This window comes from Nematolebias whitei, chromosome 10, assembly GCF_014905685.2.
Source record: "Nematolebias whitei isolate Nwh7 chromosome 10, NemWhi1, whole genome shotgun sequence".
NCBI classification, from domain to species: Eukaryota; Metazoa; Chordata; class Actinopteri; order Cyprinodontiformes; family Rivulidae; genus Nematolebias; species Nematolebias whitei.
The window spans coordinates 14,361,413-14,381,895 of NC_056507.1; the positions used below are offsets into that span (position 1 = coordinate 14,361,413).

General features: G+C 39.6%; 3 protein-coding genes across 4 annotated transcripts in view; 2 read left to right on the forward strand and 1 right to left on the reverse strand.

The window, feature by feature from the left end:
- The window catches only part of LOC119416190 (cyclic nucleotide-gated cation channel beta-3), a 32,407-nt gene extending 31,086 nt beyond the window's left edge, over positions 1–1,321 (forward strand). Inside the window, exon 38 of the mRNA XM_037683387.1 lies at positions 859–1,321. Coding sequence (XP_037539315.1) covers positions 859–1,092 — 234 coding nt within the window. The 3' untranslated portion in view covers positions 1,093–1,321. The remainder of the gene's footprint in view (positions 1–858) is intronic.
- A 2,697-nt stretch (positions 1,322–4,018) lies between these two features.
- On the forward strand, positions 4,019–11,463 carry lrrc29 (leucine rich repeat containing 29). Its single transcript, XM_037683163.1, has 12 exons — positions 4,019–4,073; positions 4,173–4,267; positions 4,448–4,549; positions 4,633–4,767; positions 5,813–5,992; positions 7,988–8,293; positions 8,400–8,616; positions 8,963–9,120; positions 9,204–9,419; positions 9,513–9,725; positions 9,851–10,065; positions 11,295–11,463. The coding sequence occupies exons 2-12, from the start codon at positions 4,214–4,216 to the stop codon at positions 11,461–11,463; spliced, it is 1,965 nt and encodes a 654-aa protein (XP_037539091.1). The 5' UTR covers positions 4,019–4,073; positions 4,173–4,213.
- A 1,915-nt stretch (positions 11,464–13,378) lies between these two features.
- The window catches only part of elmo3 (engulfment and cell motility 3), a 22,753-nt gene continuing 15,648 nt past the window's right edge, over positions 13,379–20,483 (reverse strand). For both annotated transcript variants that reach the window (XM_037682694.1, XM_037682695.1), the window contains exons 11-20: positions 19,893–20,015; positions 19,690–19,794; positions 19,356–19,464; positions 19,122–19,258; positions 15,385–15,548; positions 14,918–15,030; positions 14,708–14,812; positions 13,838–13,917; positions 13,689–13,769; positions 13,379–13,599 (exon numbers count right to left, since the gene is read on the reverse strand). In XM_037682694.1, coding sequence (XP_037538622.1) covers positions 13,387–13,599; positions 13,689–13,769; positions 13,838–13,917; positions 14,708–14,812; positions 14,918–15,030; positions 15,385–15,548; positions 19,122–19,258; positions 19,356–19,464; positions 19,690–19,794; positions 19,893–20,015 — 1,230 coding nt within the window. In that variant the 3' untranslated portion in view covers positions 13,379–13,386. The remainder of the gene's footprint in view (positions 13,600–13,688; positions 13,770–13,837; positions 13,918–14,707; positions 14,813–14,917; positions 15,031–15,384; positions 15,549–19,121; positions 19,259–19,355; positions 19,465–19,689; positions 19,795–19,892; positions 20,016–20,483) is intronic.

Below are 20,483 nucleotides of genomic sequence, written 5' to 3' on the forward strand. Positions count from 1 at the left end.
GTTTTTATCAGCTGTTCTTACAGTTTTTCTCAGCTTTTCTCAGCTGTGCTTACAGTATTTATGAGCTGTTCTTACAGTTTTATCAGCTGTTCTTACAATATTTATCAGCTGTTCTTACATTTTTTATCAGCTGTTCCTAGAGTTTTTATTAGCTGTTCTTACAGTACTTATCAGCTGTTCTTACAGTTTTTATCAGCTGTTCCTACAGTTTTTATCAGCTGTTCTTACAATATTCATGAGCTGTTCTTACAGTATTTATGAGCTGTTCTTGCAGTTTTTAATAATATGTTCTTACTGTTTTTATCAGCTGTTCTTACTGTTTTTATCAGCTGTTCTAACTGTTTTTATTTAATTTTAAGCCTGTATTCTGTATTTACGTGAAGCACTTTGCATGAAAGGTGCTAAACAAATAAACTTTACATACTTACTTACTTACTAAAATAGATTTCAAAGAGAACAATGTTTTTGATAGGCTTGAAGAGATTGCCATTTATTTATATGGAGAAACATTTATAAATAATTCTGAAAAGTATGAAAGTAAAAATTTTCATCTCTTAAATGATCTGAACGAGCTAAAATAGCACAACATGTGCAGAAGAAAATTAGATAAATAAACCAGGAAAACAATTGTGCACTCGCACAATAACCCCCTCTTTTTCTTAACCATAAAGAAAAGCCATAAAGTTCTAAAATAAATTTGTATAAACTTATTAACTGTGCTGCAGACACACTCGGACTGCACCGACACTCAGCTGGGATGTCAGTTTACAGATCTTTGGATTTGTAGTGGAGCCCAAATGGACTTGAAGGATCCTCGTGGACCAGTACAGACAACATTTGTTCTTTTTCTCCTTCCAGCCGTTCACACCCCCCTCTGTACGTCCTGCATCTCCTGCCCTCAGCTGTGACCCTGACAGAGACGTGGACACGCTGTCCTCCGTCTCTGCTGGCTCCATGAACTTACGCTCGGCCTCTCAATGCTGCGACCCCGAAGGACCTCTGTCCATGCAGCTGCGCGGCGACTCGATCGAAGACGAGGACGTCAGTGAGGATGAGAGGGATGAGGGAGGGAAGAGCAAAGAGAAGGTGTGATGACGAGGTCAACGATTATTGAGGACTTTTATTCCATAAAATAAGCAGAGATTAAGAAAGTGTTTGTACTTTAGGACAACTGTCGTAAAAAGGTGAGGAAGCTATTAGCATAGTTGACTCAAATCAGCCCGTCTTTACAGAAATAAATTTCTACCTGCATCATCCAGTTTAAGCAGATGTTTTTGTTGTTGTTGTTTCTAAATGTTTACAGATTATTTTGTAATCTTGAGTGACCACTTTGCCTTATTACTGTGTTGTGTTGGTTAGTAAGGCTTTTACCAACCTGAAAAATGGCAGTAAAATTGTAAACACATTTGTTGTTCTCTAGATATATTGTGTTTTAGTTAACTTTTAATATGAAGTTCAGTCTTTTTATGAACATTGCATTTGTATAAATATTACACAGGGTTTTAATCACTGAAACACTAAAACACTGTAAATGTAAAACAGTGAGCTGTTCGTAGTTGATGAATTTATTTAATGACATTTCTTCACATTTTAAAATATGTTAATATTTTTACATTCATGTTTTCTTTTATGTGTGTTTTGTACAAAGATGTAAATGTTTTACTCAGATAAATGATAGATCAACCATATTTTTCCCATTATTGTTAAATTATTATTGTAAAATTGTAAGAGGTAAAAGTATGCTAGTAATGCTTTCTGTTAAAGTTTCTGTGTTTACATTCACTAACAATGGAGATTTGTTAATTTTGTACAAACTGTATAAAAACATTGCGTTGCACAAACCAGCGAAACATCCTGCCAGCAGTCTGAAGCAGGAAGTAGACTGCCCTTATGAGAAAAATTCATCACTGTCGTTTGTCAATTTTATTTGAATTAAAGGAGTTTTAGCACACTTTATTTGGAAGTGTCAGTCTTTGAGATCTTGCTGTGACCTAAACATAATAAAACAGTATAAAGTGAACAGGAAGCTGTAGGTTTGTAAAGAAAATTATATTTTAAAACACAGTTAAACAGCCTATAACCTAAACTAGCACCAGATGTCCCCATTTTGTCCAAATTTGAGTTTTGTTGACTAATCTATTATTAAAATTGTAGTTTTGAAATACTAGTTCATTTGATTAAACAAGCAGTTCATTATAAATTCAATTTTTAAATGCCTTAAAGTTTGTGTTTCTGTCAATGGATTATTGATTTTGGATTTTCTTACGAAGGTACCACTTCCCTATGAATTTATAAAGCAGCAACATTTGTTTATTAAACAATAATAAAACATTGTTCAGGAAGTATTAAAAGATCTTTATGTGAAAGTATAAAAGCATCCAATCTTGCCAAATAGTGGGCCTGCTACCCTGTATGAACAGCATTTTCAAACTTTATACATTATTATCAATGCTACAAATACATGAATAACCTATTTATAAATCATTAATGAAGCTGAGTCATGTTGAAATCCTTAAAAAACTGTTGGAGGGACACCGTTAGATTTTACCATATTACAAGTAATTTATATTCTAATACAAATTTACAAACTCGTTTACAAATTAGGTTTGATGAAATACTGAAGTAGATTACACTACATTTATTGGTTCATTTAAAATGTAATTTTCGAGGATCAGCAAAGAACCTTAAATATTTTAATATAAAGCAATTCTTTTCAAAAGTAAAAAGTTTTATGTTTAAAATTAACAGAGAATGTGTATTTTCTGCTAATATTGTTTATGTTCTTTATAATTGTTTAAAATATAAGTACACATTACTTACATGAAATAATTTAAAGGTTTACATTTTTTTAATGTGGAAATTGTTACTATTTATATGCTATAATGCAAATTTTAAGTACTCTTAACATTTTTGATAATATAATTTGATTATATTAGCATAACACTACAACAACACTACCAGCCTGATCAAGAAAGCACATCAGAGACTTCATTTTCTCAGACGGCTGAGGCGACCTGGTCTGGAAAGCTCAGTCCTCACCTCCTTCTACAGGTGTGCAGTGGAGAGCATCCTGTGCTCCAGCATCAACGTGTGCATGGAGGCTGCACAGCTGCAGAAAGAAAAGCCTTGCAGAGAGTGGTGAAGGCTGCACAGAAGACTGTTGGAGTCAGCCTCCCCACCATCACAGACATCTACGCCTCCAAATGCAGGAAGAGGGCCACCTGCATCATGAAGGACCTCACTCACCCAGCACACATACTTTTTGCCCCGCTCCCCTCAGACAGGAGGTTGAGGAGCATTAAATGTAGAACCACTAGACTGAGGAACAGCTTCTACCCCGAGGGTGTTATATTCATGAATCCCTAATCAAGATTATCACTGTGAAAAAAAAAATACTGTAATGCCACTTTGATTGTTGATATGTGCTGCTGACTATCTATGCTGCTGATGTCATGCTGCCGATTTATTTGGTGCTGCTGTTGTTCGGTGTATCGTTCCCATTCTATTAGTATTTAGCATATTTCTTAGTCCATTTCTTAGATCTTACTACTGTTTTTTTTTTGTTTTTTTTTTACAATTTTTCATTTAATTGGATATAACTGGGACCCTGTGCACAATTTCGTTCCATCACATGGGATGAGGATGACAATAAAGTACCTTGACTTGACTTGCTAAAAATAAAAATATTACAATACTCGTGCCAATAAATATAATTTATAAATGTATTGTTTTCGCACACGTCACCTAAATGCAGAAAAACGGGAAAATATGCTAAAATTGTTTGTTAAAAAAAAAAAAAAACAGCCGGCAGGGAGCGCATCATAAGTCGCCTAGCAACGACACAGCCAATCAAATACGAGCCTTAGCTTCCCTCTCCAAAACGCCCCGCCCCTTGCTTTAGCTGGTCAGCTGATCTCACTGAGGTTAGCCCGCCTGCGGAAATGTGCGTTGACTCCGTGTTTTTTGGCGAAAAGCAGGCTTTTTTTTTTTCTTTTTAAAGATGTCAGCAGGTTTAACAGTTCCTCTTCAGTGTCGAAAGGCTTGTCTTTGTTTATTTTATGAATGAGGAAGAGGTGAGAACGAGACGAGTTGACTTTTGTTTTTGCTATTTGTAGGAATTAGCTAAAAAGCTCAAGTTTGAGAGGATTTGAACTCCTGTCTGTGATCATTAGGTTGGGATGGTCTGAGGTGATTCCTAACAATACTCTGAGAAATGGAAGACAGCGATGGGGAAGATCTTAAAGAAGCACCTGAACTGCCACAAGAGGTGGGTTTAAATTTATTTTATTACAAATATCTATGCCTTAGAGCAACCATAAAGTCTCTTTCTGCTAAAATGCATTATTTGTACTTGTTCAGAATTTGCATTTACAGTGTGATTTGATTTAAGCTAAAACTTCAAAGTGTCGTTTTAAATAATCTAATATAAGTCCTTCTCTTGTTACAGATTATAGTTTACATCCTGAGTTTTCTTAATGCTTCAGACAGGAAGGAAGCCTCGCTGGTCTGCCACAGCTGGTACGCTGCCAGCCAAGACCTGAGCTTTCAGGTAATATCTCCCAAAGTACAGACACACAAAGTTGACTGGATGGAAAATGCAGCTTCACGTCGCCTCTACGTCTCTTTGTGCAGATAAACGTCACTTTCAGCTTCCCAGCTTCAGCCTCGTCCCTGGAACTGGTCAGGGGTCTGGTCAGGAAGCCACGCTGCAACCTGAGGATCAGCCAGCTGGATGGCTTCAGTATTTCCAGATCACTCCTTCTGGAGGTTCTGTATGATGTTAATGCAATAATAATGCAATGATTTTTTCCCCCATATCTAAAGCATGTGATGTCTGTTTCTGTCTGAACTCACAAAACCCGACACAAAGTGCGAGTCAGAGCACCACCTCCAAGGCTTCTCACACATGTCGAGAGGCTTTTATTTATTTTAGACACACCAGGCAGGAGCAGAAGTATGTGCGCCTGGTAAAACTAATGTTTTAAATGTGGATATTAACTATGACTGTGTGCCACATCCTGCTTAGCAAGCCCTTTATTAGAATGACAAAAGGTGGAGCAGGCGGTCACTAAAGAGGTTGAAATTTCTGAACCACCCATGCACCCATGCACTTCCAGAACTTCTGTTAAATATTGAATGGATGATATTGAGTGCTATCAAGTTGTAAAATATAAACAGTTTCCTGGAAAATGAAAGAAACAAAGTCTAACTCACCCATGTTGACTTAGATTTAGGTCATCACTGTTGGAGAGTAGGTGAAAATTAGCATGCTGCTTATTTTAGAACAGAATAAGCTAAAACAAGCTGAACATAGCAAATTCTATAAAAAAAGCCAAAAATAGCAAAATTCTAGTCAAAAAGCAGTAAAAGTTATGCTAAAACAAATAGAGGTTTGCCAAAATCTAAAGTATCTAAACATTAGCTAAAAGTAACAAAAGGCTAACTGAAAGCTAAATGTGTCAAAGGCTTAACGCAAAACCAAAAGCTAAAAGTAGTAAATAGCCAGTTAAAAGCTGAAAGTAGCAGAATAGTAGCTCAAAGCGAAAAGTAGTCAAGATTAGGAAAAGCTAAAAGTAGCAGAGAACAGTAGCTAAAAACTACAAGTACCATTAAAAAGGCAAAAAAAAAACCATCAAGTATGCTAAGGCAGATCTTAAAGACAACAATGTTTTTGAAGGAAATGAGTAACTTTCAACGTATTTATATTTAACTAAAGTTAACTCAACTCTTTTTTTTTTTTTGGCTCCCCTTTGAGTTTTCCTTGACGTTGTATTTGATTGCCTCAGCTATCTCTTTGGCCCCTTTCCCTCAGGTGGGGCTGTGTCTGGGCTCCAAGGTGGAGAGCCTGGCCCTTCCTGGTAGCAGCATCACCGAGGCCTCCCTGCTGGCCCTCCTCCCTCGTCTCACGTCGCTTCGCAGGCTGGACCTCAGAGGCCTGGACACTCTCTTCATGTCTGGAGCGTTTCTGTCCAGGGAGGAGCACAGACAGCAGGTAACACGATAGATTCATGACCAAGATGGCGCCGATGTGCGTGGCTTGTCATCGGCAGTTGCAGAATATTTGAATATTTGAACCTTGAAAACAGAATAGCTAAGTAGTAAGAGATACTTTTTTAATTGTGGAAATTGTTTTTATCTTTTAATGACTTTGAACAGGCGATTCATGCTTTTATTGACTCTCAGCTGGATTATTATAACTCCATGTTGGTGTTAGCCAACCTGGCCTCTCATGACGTGAGGCTTGTCTTTTAACACAAATATAAAAAGTGTGAACATTTCTTGCTGCTTACTTTCCATCATTGGCTGCCTGTTCATTTTAGCCTTGATTTTTAAAGTTTTATATTTGACCTTTATGACCCAGAACGGTCAGGTTCTGTAAACCTGTCTGATGTCCTGCAGTCTTATGATGCCCTCTAGATCTCATCGATCTAATATCATTTGCTTTCAGTTGTCCTGAGGTCCAGGCTGGTCCACAGAGGTGATCAGCTCATTTTAGCTGTAGCTCTTAAACCGTGGAGCCGCTGCCCCTCTATATCAGACATTTTTCACGGCTGGGTGTTTTTAAGTCTCATCTTAAAACATGTTTTGCTCGCTGGCTTTTATTATAGCATGAGCATTGACATTTTCTATTTTATTTGAATATTCTTTTTTTGTCCTATCAAATATTTCGTTTTTGTATTTGTTTGCTTTTATAGTCTCTTGTATTTGGTATTATCTTTTCACTATTTATAGTTTAAAGTCCAGTGGCGGTTTTTAAACGATGTTTGATTTGATTATTGTCAGGTCACCGACCCACAGTGCAAAAAATAAAAATAAAAAAGACAACACGACAAGACAAACCTGTGAAGAGAACACGCAAACTCTGTGTGGAGTTTGCATGCTCTCGTGTTTGTGTGGGTTTTCTCCAGGTACTCCGGTTTCCTCCCACGTGCATGTTAGATTGTGATCTAATCAGAATCAGATTAAGCTTTACTGTCATTGCACAGTGAAGTACAGCGAAGTTGTATTCCGTACAGTCGTCTGAAAGATGGGCGGGGTGTACGTGGTTGCAGCTCCAAGGAGCGCGGCCCCTTATTCTTTAGACAAGAAAAGGGGAAAGACCATGAGGATAGTGGTTATTAAAAAAAAAAAGATCTCTTCACACCATGTCCCTGTCAGGGCACGGTTTAAAACATCAAAAAAATCTACCAGCAAGCACAGTTATAGACACATTACATATGCATTTCACGACAAGACGCTGATATTTGTTCATGAAACACTTCCAAATAGCTCCATAGTCCTGATAAGATGTTAAAGTGTCAGCCGGTGCAGCTCTGATAAGCGTTCACAGAAGTTCTGGGGGGACGGGGGACAGGGCAGGGCCTGGTTAAATAAAGGTTCATTATATTAATAATAATATAAACAGTTTATTAGTATTTTTTATTTTGCAAATCATTTGCTCTTTATTTCACCAGAAATGAACACAAATATTACACATAGCATTTGCAGTTGCCATTGTCTGTGAGTGTTTGTGTTTGTCTGTCTGTTAGCAAAATACCTCATGAATCACTGTCCAGATTTGAGTGGAACCCGCAGGATGTACATGTACAGCTGGACCATCAGAAAGCTAAATTCAAGAAGGCTGCCACAGCCAATCGACATTAGTCAACACATAAATAGTTACAACTCAGTCAGTTTTATGGATTTTGAGCTAAAATGTAGTTTGATAGTCGCTGAGAGTAATTCCCAACTCTTACTCTGAGATCTTGCATAAGATAACACTTACAGTTTAACAGCCTTCTCATTCTAAGATGATCTTGATGTAAAGTTGATATGCATTCCTTCAAGTAATGCTAGGCCTTTAGTTATTTATGCATTAACTATGATTTGACCTCTTCAGGTTGTTGAAGAAACACTATTTACTTTAATGAGTAACCGTTCATAAAAGCGTCCCACTGTATTTTACGTTTTGTTTGTTTTTCATTAGCAGTCCATGTTTGTGTCGCAGGTCAGGTCGGCTTTGAGCGGTCTGAAGGAACTGGATCTGTCAGACCTGCGTTACCTCTCTGACCTCACCTTCAGTCGCCTCACCGGCTGCACCCCGCACCTCCGCCGCCTCTCACTGGCCGGCTGCCACATAGCTTTTGAGTTTGATCCGTATCATGGGTGCCCGGTGGGTGCTGTGAAGGACTCCTCGGCTCTTCTGTCACTTAGGAACCTGAAGAGGATGTTAACAGGGCAGAGGTCCACCCTGGTAGTTCTGGACCTCAGCAGGACCTCCATCACCCCTGAGTCACTGCGCACCGTCGCACAGGTCAGCAGCCTCTGTAAGCTTTTTGGTTCACAACCTCCGCTTCTAACTCAGAGTTCATACGACACATCTTACATTCATACCAGCTCTGTCGGATAACCTCTTTAAGGTTCAGGGTTTGGTGTTGGAGGAATTGTATCTTCAAGGCTGCAAAGAGCTGACAGACTACTCTGTGGAGATTCTGGTGAAGCACCAGCCGAGCCTCCTGAAACTGGACATCAGCGGCTGCACTGAGCTGACCAGCAGGTCTGTGGAGGCTGTGGCTCGAGGCCTGAAGTCTCTGACGCACCTGTCTTTGTCTCGCGACTGGAGGATCACTGAAAAAGGTTTGAGCGCAGATCAGAGCACATGATCAACAGATCCATCACTTGTGCCCTTCAGGCCTGTGGTCATTCAAAAAGAAGTAGAGCTCCCTAGATAATCTCTACATGACTGTTTATGGCATATTTTCTCCTTAAACTTTACAAAGAATTGAACCATTATTATAAATTCATAAAAATAGTGTTGTGGTTGTTAAGGCTGTTTGGGTTGTCGTTATTTTCTTACTTATCTTTGTTACATTATTTTATGGGTTCGAAGCTACAAAATTTGGGAACTACAGCTTCAGAGTTTCCTTGAGCATCCGTGAGCATTCCTCTCGCATTCTGTCGTGATGCTTTCATTTGTCCTCAGGTCTCGCTGACCTGCTGTCAGTGCCGTCCCTGACGTCTCTGGATCTGTCCGAGTGTCCACACATCAGTGGAACAGAAATGGTGAAAGGCCTGAAGGGATCCAAAACCAGCAGAGCTAACCTGGAGATGCTGAACCTGAAGAGCTGCACCTACGTCCGGGTGCGTGAACATCTACTTTTTTTTTTTTTTTTAATGCACGTGAAAACATAAAGAATAACTCGTCTGTGATTCTCTCTGCTCAGGATCTTGCAGTCTTCTCGCTCACGCAGCTCCTTGGAGATTCTCTTCATGAGCTGGATTTGACATCGTGCGTCAATGTGACCGACCTGTCGGTGTGTGCTATCTCCACCTACCTGCAGAAGCTGGTAGTTCTGCGGCTCGGCTGGTGTAAAGAAATCACTGACTGGGGTCTGCTCGGCATGGTGCAGAAAACCCAAAGCGAACCTGACGACGAGACGGTGAGAACAACATCTGCACGTTGTGGGCTTCAACGTTAATCTCAGCAGTACATGTATTTGAAAATGTATTCTTGTTCTTGATGTTTCACACAGGAAGATCGAGGTCCGAGGTTTACCCGGACGTTCGGCAACATGGGCTTCTTTAAACCCCCTCGAATACCTTTTGAGGAGCGACCCAAGATGGTGACCCAGAACGACCTGCAGCAGTTCAAACAAAGAGCCGGAGCTTCACTTTTAGCCCTGAAAAGGCTGCAGGAGCTGGACCTCTCAGCCTGCGCCAAACTCACCGACAGCAGCATCACACAGGTTGGCTGTTTGGACTCGCAGCTCTCGCGTCAGAATTCTTTTTTTTTTGCTGCATTTGTTTTTTGAGATGGAATTATTTGTTTGTTTTATTTGTTTGAATGTGGCGCTGTCTCACGTCCCCTCAGGTGGTCCGTCACCCAGAGCTCCAGCGATTGTCCCTCTGCATGCTGCCAGAAATCACCGATGACAGCTTGGCGTCAGTGGGCCGGCATTGCCGCAGCCTCACCAGCCTGGCGCTAAGCCAGTGTCCAGGCATCACCGACCGTGGAGTGGCCCAAGCAGTGCCCCACCTCCAGCGGCTGCAGCACCTCCACCTGTCCTGCTGTAACATCACTGACAGGTAGGTGGCGATGAGCCTCGCTCAGCGTCTCGATGTAACCGAAAACAATCGAACATCCATTTCCTGTGAACATGCAGCGTGAACGCTGACTGACTGTTGATGAATGAATTAACTAAACTGTTAAAGTTAAAATCAGCAGAACACAAGTTAAAATTAGCAGAACAGACGTTAAAATTAGCAAAGTTGTAACTAAAAGCTAAAATGAGCAAAATTGTAGCTAAATGCTAAAAGTAGCCAAACTGTAGCTAAAAGCTTGAATTTAAAAAGAAGTAGCTAATAGCTACAATCAACTATAAAGGCTGTTTAAAGCTAAAGTTTTCATAACTGTAGCTGAAATTTAAATTTATTTTTTTTGGTGTGTGTTCAGTGCCCTGAGATGATTTCTGTTTTGACCTGGCACTATCTAAATTAACTGAAATGAATTCATCTGAATTAAAGCCATAGCTTAAAGCTATAATTAACAAAACAGCAGCTACAAGCTGAAATTAACAAAATGGTAGCTAAAAACTAAAAATAGCAAGTTGTAGCTAGAAATTAAAATAAGACCATGGCTATTTTTGAATTGAATTGAATTGAATTAAAAGCTAGATTTAGTCAGATGATAGCTACATGCTATACTTAACTAAACTGTAGCTATAAGTGCAAATTGGATGAATTGTAGCTAAAGGCCAAAATTAGATAATTTAGCTAAAAGCTAATATTAGATAAATGATAGGTAAAAGCTAAATTTAGCAGATTGTAAGTATAAGGTAAAATACGACAAACCGTAGCTAAATGCTAGATTTAGTCAGACGATAATTTCAAACTAAAATGAACTAAACTGTAGCTAACAGCTAAAATGTGATCATTTATAGCTAAATGATAAATTTTGATAAATTGTAGCTAAAGGCTATAATTAATACATTTTTAGCTAAAATTAGACAAATTGTAGCTAAAAGCTAATTTTAGCAAGGGTATGTTCAAAGGATCATTAAAGAAAGTAGACTTCAAAGAACAATGTTTTCAAAGGAGCTGAAGAGATCTGTGTATTTTCCTGAACTTTTTAGTAAAGTTCCAAAGTTAAAAATAATAAAATCATAGTACACTATTCCTAAATGAGCCGAAAGTTTTGATATTTGGTGAAAACGGCACAAAATAAGCAGAAGTAACGTGAACAGAAGAAACTGTAAAGAGAAAAAACAACCGAGTGAATCCAGAACCATCTGAGCGGTTTGTCTGTGAACCTGCAGGTCTGTGTTCCTCCTGATGCAGAACTGCAAGCGTCTGAAAACAGTCGACGTCTCACGGTGTAAAAACATCTCCATAACGGCGGTGGATCTCCTCCAATCACGGCTGCCGTTTTTGGAAAACGTTCATCACAAACTCATAGGTGGGGCTGACCTTCCTCTGACCGACTGACTGAATATTGAGGACGACAGCTGGAGTGCAGCAGCTCACCTATGACGAGCTAAAAGCTCAAACTGCTGCTCTTTGCAGGGCGGGTATTACCCTTCTAAAACAAACCCAAATAAAAACATTTTAATGTAATGTTTAGATTAATGTGACGGATCACCGTCAAACTCACAGACTTCACCTAATGAAGATATTTAAAGCTGCTGCGCTAAACAGAAACATTCAAGGAGCAGACAAAAGAAAAAGTGTTGCTCAAATGTAAAATGCTGCTTTTGTGTTAAAATGTAACCATGTTATATTATTTTACACAGCCGAAGGTTTGGTTGAAACACAAGGCAGCAGGATCTGTTTTAACTTTATTAGTTTATATAAAATGTGCTTTATAATTTCTTTAATCATTTTGAAGTAAGTGTAGCTGTAAAACTGAGTTAAAACTGTTTTTGTGTTGACTAAACTTGACTGGCTGTGCCGGCCATCTGGAATATGTCTGACTCCAAAGGTTGAATCAGTTGTAGACGTCTGTCCAATGACCACTTTCTGAAAATTATTAAATTCAACCAGTGGTTCAGGAGATATTTTGCTAAGAGACAGGACTGAGTGTAGTTGTTAGTGTTCAGAGTATGTTGGACAACTCTCAGCTACTACACCAAGTTTTAGCTCAGTATTCATACAACTGGCTGAGTCGTAGCTATTTTTGTTTCTTGCTGTGGTGGCCATCTTGAATGGGGACAACTCCAAAAGTTAACCGTACGTAGACGTTCATCCAATGATTACAGTAGTTCCATAAGTCTGCCCGGTGAGTTGTGGGATATTTTGCTAATACTACAGACAAACAGACACGGGCAAAAAAAAAAAATAAATCACCTTTGGCGGCAGGTGATCAAAAGGTTCTACAAAAAGCAGAAATCCTTTTTTGAAACCTGTGGACATTTATAAGTTTACTGGACACTCCTGCACTTTCCTTTTATTTAAAGGTACTGTTATAACACTATGGTGACAGGATGGAGGAACAAAAAACGTGTTGTTTGGAAATAAACCAAAGTTTTGGCTACAAAGCAACGAGAAAAACAGACACTTGTTTATTTGTGTGTTTACACTGATTATAGTGAATCACGAGGACTGGGTAACCTAAAAGCTCAGCAGCTGAAATGAAAGGACCACAAGTCTTCTTTAAAAAAAAAAGTCAGGAAATTACTAATGTAGACAGTTTGTCAGTTTCTAGGGCAGCTGCTCTGTTTCCATCCATTGTTCAGTGAACGTACCATACATACGTCACATTTTAAAGAGTACCTCATAGAAAAACAACAATGTTAAAGTTAAAACATTTGATTTGAAACAATTCGTCTCGTCTGGCGTCATACAGATTTACAGAAATGATATAAAAGTCACTGCAAGCATCATTGATTTGTGACAAAAGTTGGTGAAAACCGAAACATCACATGCACTCAAACAAAGCGCCATTCATAAACATGTGCCAGTAATAAAAATAAAAAAGCTTTTAGACAAAAAAGTAAAAAAAATAAAATACTCAGCTGTGCATGAGTCATTTGTACCGTGTTGCATGAAAGTGTTCAAATTAATGCCTGTTTAAAAAAAACAAAAAAAAAGCACTTCAAGACATTCTTTACAAATTTCAAGATGCAGTTAAAAATATAAAAGATAAATTTTAAAGTACCCAGGTGGTTGGATTATACATGCTCAACGATTTTCAGAGTTTTTAAGCGTCATGACAGCTGAGCAGCGAGGAACAGAGAGAGATGGGTGCTGACATTTTTCCACTCATAATTCTGAATGTAGTTTAATTTTCACAGCTTCTCCTGCTTGAAATTCCAATGTCAGAGATATAAAATCTGTTACACGAAACAAGTGCACAGATGCGCACACACAGTCTTATTTCAAACACGCTGCTATTCCGTTTCCGTTCATCCTCTACTGCTCCGTCTGACTGAAGTCGTAGCAGAAGTTGTAGTTGCTCGGAGGTTTCGGGACGATGGGGGCGCTGTCAGGGATGGAAACGTTCTCCAGGTCCAGGAGGCGGAGTTTAATCTCCATGGAGAGGAGGATCTCCAGCTCGCTTCGCATTGATTCACTGCTCATGTCCCTGCCCAGGAGGACACTCAGTCCATCTGTCCACAGGCAGAACTGACAGACGGGAGAAGTGTTCAGGTCAAAACCAACAAAGACGTTATACAAATATGGAGGTTCATTCAGGAAGTGGAGTCCAGACTCACGTCGGTTCTAGAGGGGGCGATGAAATTCAGGTTGTACTCCTCAACGTCGTATGTGATGCTAAATGCCAGATCCAGCACCTCCTACAGCAGGAGAACAGGTTGTTACATCAACCAACAGGAGCAGAGTAAACAGGAGGAGCTCGACTGACCTTGTTCTGTTTGCCTTTGTTCTCCTTCATGTGAGGGCAGTCTTTCCCCGTCAACAAGCCTTTAATATCTGCCACTGGAACTGAAGATGGGAAGGAAGAAACAAGATAACTGGAACATAGTAAACACAACTAAACTTTAAACAGTTTTTTTTATATAGTAATACTGTAATAGTTTATGATTTTATTAACAAAAATTGTGAAAATCTCGAGTTCAAAGGATGAGGCTGAAAGTCAAGGCTGGATGCTGATGATCTGCTGACAAAACATTTGACACATTTACAATGTTCCACTGTGACTAAAATATTGGTTTATGAGATTAGCAGATCACTGCATTCTGTTTGTATTTATATTTTATGCAACGTTTGGGCTTGTAACTACGTTGTTGTTTCTATGGCTGATTAATTGTTCTGCCTGCTGTGGATTATAGTTCTTCTAAAGGTTACACTGAATACAGACCAGAGATCATCAAGAACAAATGTGATTTGATTAAGTGCAAATAATCCATATGAAGCCATTAAGAAATAAACTAATAAATTAAGAAATAAACTAATAAATACTGTAATTGCTTAAAAAGTATAAAAGCATTTGGCACCCATGCAAACAGTTGGTGGAAACACTGGAGTAAACTTTGTGCCAACTGCACCATCTTAATGATCTTTTAAACACTATTTCAAATTTATTGTCACTTTGAATCAAATTGTGGGTGATGTCAACTTTGCACTCTCAATCTCCTTTATTAAAAAAAAAAGGACGTTTGCCATTCTGACGTGTGTGTGACTTTTTGTTAGACATGTTTGAGCTGCTGCTTAGCTTTCTATGAAGACAAATCCAAAAAGTTGCAAATCTTCATGTCTCCCTGCTTTAACTCACTCTTCTCTTGCAGTGTTTCTATTGGTGGATTCTCTGTATCATCTTCCACGTCACCGAAATGAAGCATTTTGTGATTGGGCGACAAGCGACAGTACCACAGTTTATCTGACGAGAAAAAAAAACAACAAAAACAAACATTGCTAGAGTTAATATGACGAGTCCTGGTCTGCGGTGTGACGAGTTAATCCATGTAGTGTCCGTTCATCTCACCCTGTCTTCGCCGGCTGCTGATCTTCCTGAACATGGTTCCCTGACACAACCTGTTAAGTCTCTGCTGGCGGATCAGCTCCAGCAGCTCTGGCTTCAAGCGCTCTTTGAGTTCGCTGGAAATAGAGAAAAAAAAACGTTCAAAACGAGACCAACAAACTCCTTCGGGAATGCCTTGTGCTTTGGTGTTAGTGTCTGAGACTGATGCAAACTCACAAAAAGCAGAACTCCTAATATAAACCCGAACATGACAGTTTATGGGTTTACGGAACAGTAATCCTGCATAAACGTCTCAATGAGACGGTAAAATTCTCTCTTGTCCATCTGTTGGTTTCATAGCTGTGTAAACTACATGGAGCAGGTGATCCTGTTTATTCCAGCCCATAACCATGATAAAAATCTTGCCGTCTGAAGCGAGAAGCACCTAAAGTTGTGGGTTTTAATGTTTCCCAGCACCTCCAGGTACTCACAGCACAGGTGGAGAGAGCGTCTCCTCCTGATGCAGCCGCTCTGTCTGCCGCAGCTTCAGGATCTCGCTGTAGTTCAGAGCGTTCACTTTGTTTTTGAAGAGCTCCAGGGAGGTCGGCTTGGTGGACAAGGTCCTGGTGATCTGCTCCCTCACCACCTGCATCACCTGGGGAAGACCGAGCCAGGTGAGTTCACAGGGAAACAGGTTAGGTGCAGCTGTTGGAGAGGAATACTTACATTTTCACACAAGTTGAATTCAAGGATTTTCATGGTTGTTTTTCAAGTGTTCCAGCACCTTAAAGAGCCCATCAGTGGATTTATATTTATAATGATGAAGAGCCAACAATTTAGCAAATAAGCTGTTAAATTTTGAGATTTGCTTCAATTTTTTTTTGTTTAAACTAAAGAGTTTTTACTAGGGATGCACAATATTGGATTTTTGGCCGATATCTGATATGCTCATATGTTAAAACTTATTTGGCCTGTTAAGATATTTTTAATCTAGACTGGTCTTATGGTTTTGATCTGCTCAGAGACAGGATTATAATGAAATTATGACCCGGTTCTGACTGGGTTAAACTGGGCCAGCAGCTCTCAAGAGAGTCTCCCTGGGATTTCAATATCAGTCAAATAGTTTAATCTGCTTGCCACATCACGTAGAAAGGCTTTGGAGCACCGTCTCATATTTCCTAACACGTCAGTCCACATAAGATCCCTGAGATCACACTTAGCCACGCCCCCTCATACACTGACAGGTTGAGCTCCCCTTCTGCGAAAGAAGGAGTCATAGGACACGGGACTTCGAGGCTCTTCCGGGTCTGTGAACGCGTCACAGTCCGGAGAGTCCAGCGTTGTAAGCTGTAATCTTTTCCTGCCTTTTTTAATATAATTGATAAAACTTAATTGACGTTTCCTTGATTTATTTGTTAGCATGAGTTGCCACTTCTGAGGGAGGTTCGAGCTGGGGGTAAAGACCTGGGCTGGAGGGGGTTTCCGGATCCGGTGGCCCGCAGCCAGCTCCCGTCTTTAACAGGCCGATAACCGATACCAATACAACATTTTTTTTCCCTAGACCTACTTGCACAGACTACTGCTTTCTCTGCTGTGGAATTAAAATACTACATTATCCTGCATGGTCTTTGTCAATTTGGCCTGCTTCCAAATGCAGATGTCAAAAAGGGGGCTGAAAATTATGTAACACTTCAACTTGGATTATATTTAATGTCAGATTTATTCATGACATTTACTCTCTAACACAATGACAACACTTGTCACTGGGTTGCCATACATAAACAGTACTATATATGTATGTATATACATATATCAGTATATAAACAGCGCCTTTTATATCGGTGAGTTATCTTGATGGAATGGCCGATATTTAACTTTATCGCTAATATCGGCTGATACGATACATGCCGATAATATCGTGCATCCCTAGTTTTTTTTAATTAAACATTAATAATTGAGCCAAATGTTCAGTTTAAAAAGGGAAGTAAAGATTTTGTGATTTAACAAGCAACACATTTTTTTTTCCTAACCTTTAAGGAAACTATTTTTTTTGTTTTAAATAAATGCAATTAAATTCTTGTTTGAAGCACTTTGTTGCAAATTCAAGTGGTTTACAAACCTTGAAAACTTTATTTAAGCATTTCACAGCACCTTTACAGACAGATTGATGCATCATCCTTAAAACTGAAACGAGACTCCCTCTGAATCAAACCACTTGTCTCTGATCCAGTCCGTGATCTTTTATCAGTTTGAATTTAATTGCCTTTTTAGTTCACACCATCGCCTCACATGATTTGTCTTTTTATAAACACATGCGTTCAATAATCCCTCTGTTGTAACACACACACAAACACACACGAAACTTGAACGAATATTTCCAGACTGAACTGCTGTGTTTTTTTTCCGCCTGACTTGTTAAAGTGAAGCTCATAAAAATGGACGGGAGGGCTGACCCGAGGGCAGCACGTCACACAGTGCAGAGTTTAAAATCCATGACTCACTCAGTTGTAAACAAAGAAAAATCTATAGAAAAACCTATAGTGCTAAAAAAACTTATGCCAATTCGAACGACTCCTGCTGACCCAAATCATCCCTGATTGCAAACAATCAGCAGCTGAAGTGTAATATGAGGGATTTAGTTTCATTTAAATCCTCGTGCAAACCCAATTTCCTCTTTTAGAACTACCTAAAGAACAACGGGGGGTTTTATCTTTGTAGTGTTTATGACAACCACCTCCCCGGCTGATTGAATTTAATCTGGCGCCAGGAGGAAAACGGAGATCCAAATTGTTAGTCGTGAATGACTCGAGACAAAACCAAACGACTAGTGTCACTCCGTGGATCTAAAGTCCGTGGAGACTAAATAAAGTCGGTGTTCAGACATTTTCACATCATGCAAGTTACAAACAACTATGTCAAACTTATAAACTCCAATTTATTAATCGGTTTTGTGAAACGTCATCTGTCTTCTAACGTATTAACCTTTAAGAATTCAAAACGACAAATTTTCAAGATACATGTGAAATGTTAAGTATTAAACTGATTTCATTCAAAAAACAAAACACAGTCTTACCTCCATTTCTCCTCCTTTATTATTATCTTTATTAGGAGTTGAATTAATCCAATTGTTACGATAGCAAAAAGCTAACAGGGATGGCGGTTGGAGTTAGGTGCATCACAGAGATCACCTGCGAGGCAGGAGAGCTGCGGGTCTTTGGCTGTTTTGTAAACAGACACCCTGATTCTCCCACACATGCACTCCCCTGTCCCACGTGGCCCCTCTCCTCTGTCATTAAGCTCCAGTGACCAATAGGAGAGACGACAGGCAGCTGTCTCTGTTCCCTGCAGAGTGTGTGTGTGTGTGTGTGTGTCCTAACATTCAGTGTAGTAGTAGCTGAGAGTCATTAGCACATACTCTGAGCACTAACAGATCATGCAAGATATCACGAGACTGTGCATCATTTTGATTTCAAGTTTTAACTAAAATAGCTACAACTCCTTCTTTCCTCAACAGATGTTTTGTCTAAAACGGGCATGAAAGGCGACGGGCGATATCCTTCAATGGACGCTGGGCCTTTGTTTCCAGGGCTTTTTACTTCCCTCCTCTTGTTGTGCAGTCACTGCTGTTTTTTGTTTCCTTCTGGTTTCATTGCTGCTGCTCACCACCTTTCTTTTTGTCTAACTCATGCCTCTTTGTTCTCGCCCCAGAGCACCCTGGGTAACTGGCCACGAGGAAAAACAAAAGGCTAGTTTGCTGGTCTGACGCTCGGAACAGTGGCCTGCAGCAGAAAGGTCAGGAGGTCACAGAGATTTTTGACTACCAGGACAGTTTTGTAGATGTGATGTTTCAACAACTCTTCAGTTTTCCCTCAGCCGTCACCAAACTGCAGAAGGAACGAGTACCACGTACAGCACGTCATGCGCCTGTCGACAAACTACTACACAGCAAGCTATAGCATGGCCCCAACACACAAAAAAAGGCCTTGCATAAACTTTAATCTTAATTTGTGACTTTGAGCTTAGAGCTGGGGTGATGAAAAACTTACTCGACAGGCTGGCAAGTTGTGGTTAAATTTTCTCGAGCGGATCAGAAATTATGGTTGGGACAAGACAAAGTTTCCGGGTGTACGCACAGAAACCACAATATGTCCGCCTTTTGACTGATGTATAAAAAGTACGTTGGAGGGCGAAGGTCAGGGTGAAACAAAAAAAGTTATGTTTCTCCTACCTTGTCAAAGTCCTCCTGCGTGGCTCTCATCTCCTTCCAGGTTTTGTTTAGAAGCTGAATACAGACACAGAAAAGCTCCTCCATCAGTTTGTCCTGACTGAAGAAGATGGGATGGTAGCCGGATCCCGTCTCCGAGGCTGCAAACGCACAACGAAGGTGAATTGAACATTTTATGGAAAAGGAAACATCATCAGCTCTAGGCTGGGTTTGGTTAGCTGTTGGAGGTGAACCTACGTGGCTCTCCGATCCGCAGGATTTCACAAAGGATGAGCGTGAGCTGGATGCTGCTACGGGCAAACGGACACTCGTGTTTATCCTCTCTGCTGCTGTTCTCCAGAACAAACTGCAACAAACCAAATGGTTGGTTATTTCACTTGTTTATTTATCATGAAGCAGCATCATATAGACATGCATAATCCCGATAAGGCAGGTTTCATGTCACGTTTTAAATGAGAAAAGGTGTTTGATAGATATTAGGGAGAGAAACAGAGGTTAAGACAAATCTAGAGAGACATTATTTAAAGACTGAATTCTTAAGATTGTTAAGATGAAAACAAATCCCACTCACCCTGCTGTAGGCGTCAGGATAGTGTGTGGCAAAATAATACATGGTGTCCAGAGCTAAAAGACCGGGAGGCGTCCGCACCAAGTCCTGACCGGGGTTACTGTTGTTCTGAAAAAAAAAAAAAAAAAAAACAAGACAACACTCAGGATAATGAGATTTATAAGAAATGTAAATTTAGCGTGTACATTTACTTGGCAGTAACTTACAGAAAAGCCCAGTTTCCTGAACTCCTTTGCACAAAGTGAGCGTCGTCTTTCGTGACTGAGGCTGTTTTCGCTGTCGGTCTCAAACGCTGCCTGTCGCAAAGTGTGAAGTATGTCTCGTTGTTCCTGGGGCACGAAGAAAAGTTGCACATTTAGGTTGTACAGTAGTCCCTTGCTACTTCGCGGACTCACTCTATCGCGGTTTCTCAAAATAAGATTGGACCTGACACACAATTGGCTGAGTGATGGATGATCCACACGATCGGCATGGAATTTTTATTTAAAAAAAATTATTTTAAATTATGTAGCACTTGCTGCACATTTGCAGCCCAGAGCTGCAGAAAACGCTTTCTCCTGCACATTTGTGCAGCCCTTACTGCTGCAGGATAAACTTCCTGCTGCAGTATATACATATATATATATATATATACATATATATATATATATATATATACATATATATATATACACACATATATATATATATATACACACATATATATATATACACACATATATATATACACACATATATATATATATATATATACACACATATATATATATATATATATATATATATATATACACACA